This window comes from Fukomys damarensis, unplaced genomic scaffold, assembly GCF_012274545.1.
Source record: "Fukomys damarensis isolate Sample0158 unplaced genomic scaffold, DMR_v1.0_HiC HiC_scaffold_3, whole genome shotgun sequence".
Taxonomy (NCBI): Eukaryota; Metazoa; Chordata; class Mammalia; order Rodentia; family Bathyergidae; genus Fukomys; species Fukomys damarensis.
In genome coordinates this window covers 12,095,657-12,101,730 of record NW_022900915.1, presented here as the reverse complement: position 1 = coordinate 12,101,730, position 6,074 = coordinate 12,095,657, and the positions used below count along the sequence as shown (strand labels likewise).

The window sequence follows — 6,074 nt, the reverse complement described above, 5'->3', positions numbered from 1 at the left end:
ATATAAATTATATATAATTATATATGTGATTATATTAAAAACTACAGGAGGAAAACGTCAGAAGCAGTTAGTAAAGGAAGAAAGCATATTTGAAATACCCAGTTGTCTGAGAGTGTGGCTGGGGCAGAAGCAGGTTGGGGATAATGTAGTTCTCTCCACAACTGCCAAGAGGTCTGTGGAAAGCTGAAATCGGATTGCTACAGGGAGACAAAGAACAAGGCTAGTTAGTTCTATAGAAAACCCTTTTTGAGCCCAGCTCTGAAAAGGAGCCAACAGGCTCTGCAGGGACAGAGTAACATCTGGTTTCTGGTCACACACCCGCACCTGTAATCGACACACAGAGTGAAAGCCTAATTTTAGGCTCAGCACCCATAATAGGTATTTGTTTTTTGTTTTCCTTTGGGGGAAAAAGAAAAGCTGTCTGTATTTCATCTTCAGGCTGCATTTACTGGCCCTTACTCTCCTCACAAAGGAAGAAAATAAACATAATAATGTGTCTTTCTTTTTTGGATGCCCCATATTCTAACTCCCAAATTTCCCATTCATTTAGAATGTCTGCCTAAATGCCTTTAAATCCACGTTGAGAGCTAAGGAAAATACTCTGGAATTCAGATCACAGCATTCTGCACATCCTCTCTGGTTCAGAAACCTCCCCTAGCTGAGTGCTCCTGAAAAGACAAAGCCCACTGCCTATGCTGGGGATCCAAAGCGCCCTACAGTCTGAGAAAAGCCCATCATCATCCATACATTTCCATATTCTTTGCTCTCCACTTGTTCAGGTGGGAGTTAGGACCCCTGGCTTCACATCTCGGCTGACCGAATGTACCACCTGGAGCAAGTTACTTAACTTGAACCTCAAATGCTGCCCTTGACAAATACAGCTCTGCCCTTGACAAAGGAGGAGTCAGTGGGGATTAGCTTGCTGTGTCAATGATGTAAGTCTTCTGGAGAGGATTAGAACATAAGGGACCAAAGAAGAAAAAGAAGGTGTAACTGTTCACATCTTTTTATAAAGGATTTTGGCCAGAGATGCCAAAATATAAAATGCACATGGACCTTTAAAACAAAAATCCTGTTTTACCCAATCTATCTTAAATTGAGAAAACATATAAGCACAGAAATTTTCATTACAACACTGTTTGGAACAGCCAAAAATTCAGAAACAACCTAAGCGTTAATTAGGAATAAACCAAAAAAATTATGTGAGTAGATAGTATGAGTTTTTTTCAGAATTTTTTTTTTTTTTACAATAAGCCTATGTCATTTATTCCCAAAATCAGAATGACTTTTAAAACTAATTTTTTAAAAGCATACAAAGTAAAAAGGTTTCTAAAGGATTTTTTTCTCTGGATTCTCAGGGCTAATTATCATTTTACTATAATAGATAAAGGTTCAGTTCAGCTTTTAAGACTAGCCAACATCTGCCCCCAAAAAAGAAGCTAAAATAAAGCAGATGAAATGAAAGATATTTTTGCCATAAAATCAAAAAAAGTCTACCTTTTCACTACTTTCACATATAGAAGAAAGAACTTTCTTCTCTGGCCACAGTCTTTATACTTAACCTCAATCATCTTGTGCCATTGGAGTTAAGAGACAGGGTGGGGGAGGGAAAATATGGATGGATAAGAAGGAAAGAAGGAAGGAAGCAAAGAAGGGAGGGAGTAAAGGAAGGAGGGAGGGAGGGAAATATATCTCCCAAAAATTAATCATTTCTCATCGATTATACTGGTAAAATTAAGGGGCATGCTAATAGTGTTTACCATGTTGTAGGAAAATGAACACTCTCTGGCAGTATGAGCGCAAGCTAGTATAGTAACACACTGTAAGAAAATATGGCAGGATGTGTAATGGATTGCATCCCTATACCCTCCCCAAACTCATATGTTAAAGCTGTGTGTGGGCAGTCTGGGCATGTGTGTGTGTGTGTTGGGGGATAGTACTAGGGATCAAACCCGGGACTTCACTCATGCTAGGCAAGTACTCTACCACTGAGCTATACCCCCAACCATGTTGAAACATTAACCCTAAGTAGGGATGGTGTTTTATGAGCCTTTGAAATTAACTAAATTTACCTGAGTCATGAGGGTGGGGCCCCAATCATAGGATTAGTGCTCTTATAAGAGAAAGAGACTAGAGTTCACTTTCTCCACCATGTAAGGATAGAGTGGAAGACAGAAGCCATCTACAAACTAAGAAGCAGATACTTAACCAGTCCCCAGACTGGCAATGCCTACATATTAGACTTCTTGGGCTGCAGAACCATCCAAAATTAATGTGTGCTGTTTAAGCCACCCAGCTTATGGTATTATTATTATTATTATTATTATTATTATTATTATAGCACAAACTAAGACACTATGTAATGAGAACCAACCCTTTAACTTTTAAAATTGAGATATAATTCACATACCATAAATTTCACCCTTTAAAGTGTACAATTCGGTGGGATATAGAATATTCAGTCACACAACTATCAACACTAATTCAAGACATCTTCATCATTCTCCCTAAAAAAAAACTCCCCACTCATCAAGAGTCACTGTCCACTCTCCTTTTCCCCTAGGCCATGGCAGCCACTAGTCTTCTTCCTCTCTGTATAGATTTGCCAATTCTGAGCATTTCAAGTAAACATAGCCTTTTATAGCCCCCTTCCATAACTCAGTATAAGATTTGTAAGGGTCCTCTATGTTGTAACATAATTCCACACGCTACTGCTTTCAATGACTGCACAACAGTCCATCTAATGGATACACTACATTTGCTGGCTGGTGGACATTTGACTTGTTTCCATATTCTGGATACTATAAACAAAGCTGCCATAAGGATTTTTATACAAGTTCTTGTATAGACATGTCTTCATGTTTTTTGGGTATATGCCAAGGAGTAGAATTGCTAAGCCAAATGATAATGCTGTGATTAAGTTTTGATGCACTGATAAACTATTTTCCCCAATGGCTGCGTGATTTTGTATTTCTACCAGTAACAGGGTTCTCCACATTTAGTTATAGTCATGTGTCTAGTTATAGCCATCTTAATAGGTATGAAATGTATTTCTCTGTGGTTTTCATTTACATTTCCTTAAAAATTACTGGTGTTGGCCAGGGATTTAGCTCAGTGGTTCCGACGCCTGCCTTGCAAGCACAAGGACCTGAGTTCGATCCCTGGTACAAAAAAAAAAAAATTACTGGTGTTGAATGCTTTTCAAGCAAATATTAGCTATTGGTGTATCTTCTTTTGAGAAATGTCTACTGAAATATTTTGTCTATCTTTAAAATTGGACGTTTTCATTATAAAGTTGTAACAGTTTTCTCAATATTCTGGACTAGATCTTTATCAGATACATGGTTTGCAAACTCATGGTTTTCTCCCATGCTCTTTTTTTCTTTTAAGGGCAGAGCATGGTGGTGCACACCTGTAATCCCAGCTCTCAGTAGGCACAGGCAGGAGGATTGCTGAATCTGAGGCTATCCTGGGCCAGCGTACACTACAAAGCAAGATCCTGTTTCAAAAAAAAAAAGTGACCTTTGAAGCACAAAAATTTTTTAATAAAATCTATTTTTTTCCTTTTATTGCTTAGGCTTCTGGTATCTAAGAAACCATTGCCTAATCTAAGATCACAAAAAATTTACACTTAAGTTTTCTTCTAAGTGCTTTACAGTTTTAACTCTTTCATTTATATCTTTGATTCATTTTAAGTTCATTTTATATTTGGTATGAGGTTGGGGTCAAACTTAATTTTTTATATGTAGATATTCAGTTATTCCATAACCATATGTGGAAGTGGCTTTCCCCATTGAATTGTCTTATAATAAACAACTTTTTAAAGAATACCTCTAATGGGGCTGGAGATTTGGCTCAGTGGTTCTGCCACCTGCCTTGCAAGTACAAGGTTTTGAGTTCAATCTCTGGTATGAAAAAAAAAAAGAATACCTCAAATGTCCAATAATTGAATTGTGGCAACAGTGATACAACTGTATATTTTTCTTAAAATTCACAGAGCTTTACAAAGAAGAGTAAATTTTACTGTATGCAAATAAGATCTCAACAACCTAATTTGAAAATTCCACCTACATATAACTGGGAGAGTGAAATGGGAAGAAAATGGCTAAAGGGAAATGGGAAGGGGAGGGGAAAGGAAATAAGGGAAAAGAAAAATTGTGAAGAAATGGAAAAATGGAAACAAAGTCTTTGTAAATAGGGAAGGGTGCAGTAGGTGAAGGGAGGGCAAGGGTATGGGGAAAAACAAGAACCAAGACATATCATGTAAAGGTACAAGATCACAATGATAAATGTAACTGTACTGTTTCCTTTAAATGTACCAATAAAGTTAATGGGGATAAAAATAAAATCCTTTTAAACTATCAACTGAAAAATAAATAAAAATAAAATAAATAAATAAAAATTCCCCCTAGAGAAACACTCAAAGGATTAAGTGTTATATATAAGCAACATAAGTCTCAAGAGTACTATGCTCTTGTTTGTAATAAAAAGATGCCATGTGAATGTCTATTGATAAAATGTCCTGTAGTCATATGATTGAATCCTATACTACAATACAAAAGAGTAAGCAAGATTCATGTGTGTGTGTGTATATATATATATATATACATATATATATATATATATATATATATAATCTCCAATGAATAAAGCTCAGAAATTTTTAAGTGAAAAGGAAAATTTCCCAATAATTTAAACAGCATAAAACCATGTAAAAAGAGATATAAAACCATATTACACAGGCTTAATAACTACATATGCCAATACCTGAGGACTCTGTTGTATGATCTGTAAGACTATTCAAACTGATAATATTCGTCTGTCTGGTGTGAAGACACCAGAACTGGAAGGGATGGTCAGAGAAGAATTAAACTCTATCTTTTTCCTTCCAAAGGAAAATATACTCTTTTATTTTTTTCTGTAATTAAAATTTAATAATGTGGAATTTGTGTGAGTTATAAACAGAAGTCGTAAGTATAGAACCAAAGCTTTTTAATATACGTATTCATGTGTACATCCCTGCACCCTAAATACACACACACACACACAGAGGTGATCTTACCAGTTTGGATTTTCCATACTTTCCCTGAAGACAGACTCTTCCTTCATAGATGCATACTGTGTCCATGTAAGGCAGTGACTCCGTATAGCCATGTTTCTTTCCTGCAGATTGAGCCATGATTCTTCTTCTAACTGGATACTAGGAACCTTTAAAATGCTCACCTGTCCAACAGAAGGAGGATGGCTTTCTAAGTTTAGGAAAAACAAGCTACACAGGAACTGCTTCTGAGCTGCTTTCAGTCTTGATAATAAAGAGGACAAGAGATCCTGCTATACGGATGATGGCTCATCAGTGGCCGTGACTCTTGATAATCGAATATACTGTGACCTTACTGAGAGCTGGTGAGGACATGCAAATGGCCCAGGATTTATGTAGGCTATACAATCAATGGCCTGATTTCCCTAACTGCTAAACACTAAGCAAATTATCAGCCTCCTTCATGTCTCCTTTAAGGCTGGTTATGGCCTTCTTAAATTGATAAATTCTGATCAGGCCTACTTATAGGCTTCCTTGTGGGAAGGTAATAGGTAAAATATTTTCTTTATTTTAAACTCTGCCCAATACCTAGAAATGTTAAGCTTTCTTAGGTGGAAAAGACATCAAAAACTACAAAGGCAAAAATTGTACAAGTCAGAAGTATTCTTAAATTATTTAAGAACTGAGATACAAGACAAAGTTGAATGCCTTTTTAAATAATAGATTCAAAGAGCATATGTAGGGCAAAGGCAGGGTATGCACTCTGTTTTAAAAAAGCCAGTAATAATTTGCTGCTACACTGTAACACATTTACCATCTGGAAAATAAAAGAAAGTTCATTTTCATTGTCAAATTAGCTTTTTTTTCCACTAAGAACATGACAGCGTCTTTTAATCCACGATAAGGAAGTGATGAAAGCTGCCATTTTTCTTACATACAGCACAGCAATTTAATTTGCAAGCTAATCAGCAGGAGCCAAGCTGAGTTCTACACCACACACAGAAAACAGCCATGTAAGACATTTTTTTTTTTTTTT

General features: G+C 36.4%; 1 protein-coding gene across 2 annotated transcripts in view; it reads right to left on the bottom strand.

Annotated features, from left to right (window-relative positions):
• Prelid2 (PRELI domain containing 2) overlaps positions 1–6,074 on the bottom strand; it is a 73,206-nt gene that overhangs the window by 53,116 nt on the left and 14,016 nt on the right. Inside the window, exons 4-5 of one of the 2 annotated variants that reach the window (XM_033766874.1) lie at positions 5,063–5,223; positions 99–197 (exon numbers count right to left, since the gene is read on the bottom strand). In XM_033766874.1, coding sequence (XP_033622765.1) covers positions 99–197; positions 5,063–5,223 — 260 coding nt within the window. The remainder of the gene's footprint in view (positions 1–98; positions 198–5,062; positions 5,224–6,074) is intronic. The other variant, XM_010627041.2, reaches the window with a different exon arrangement.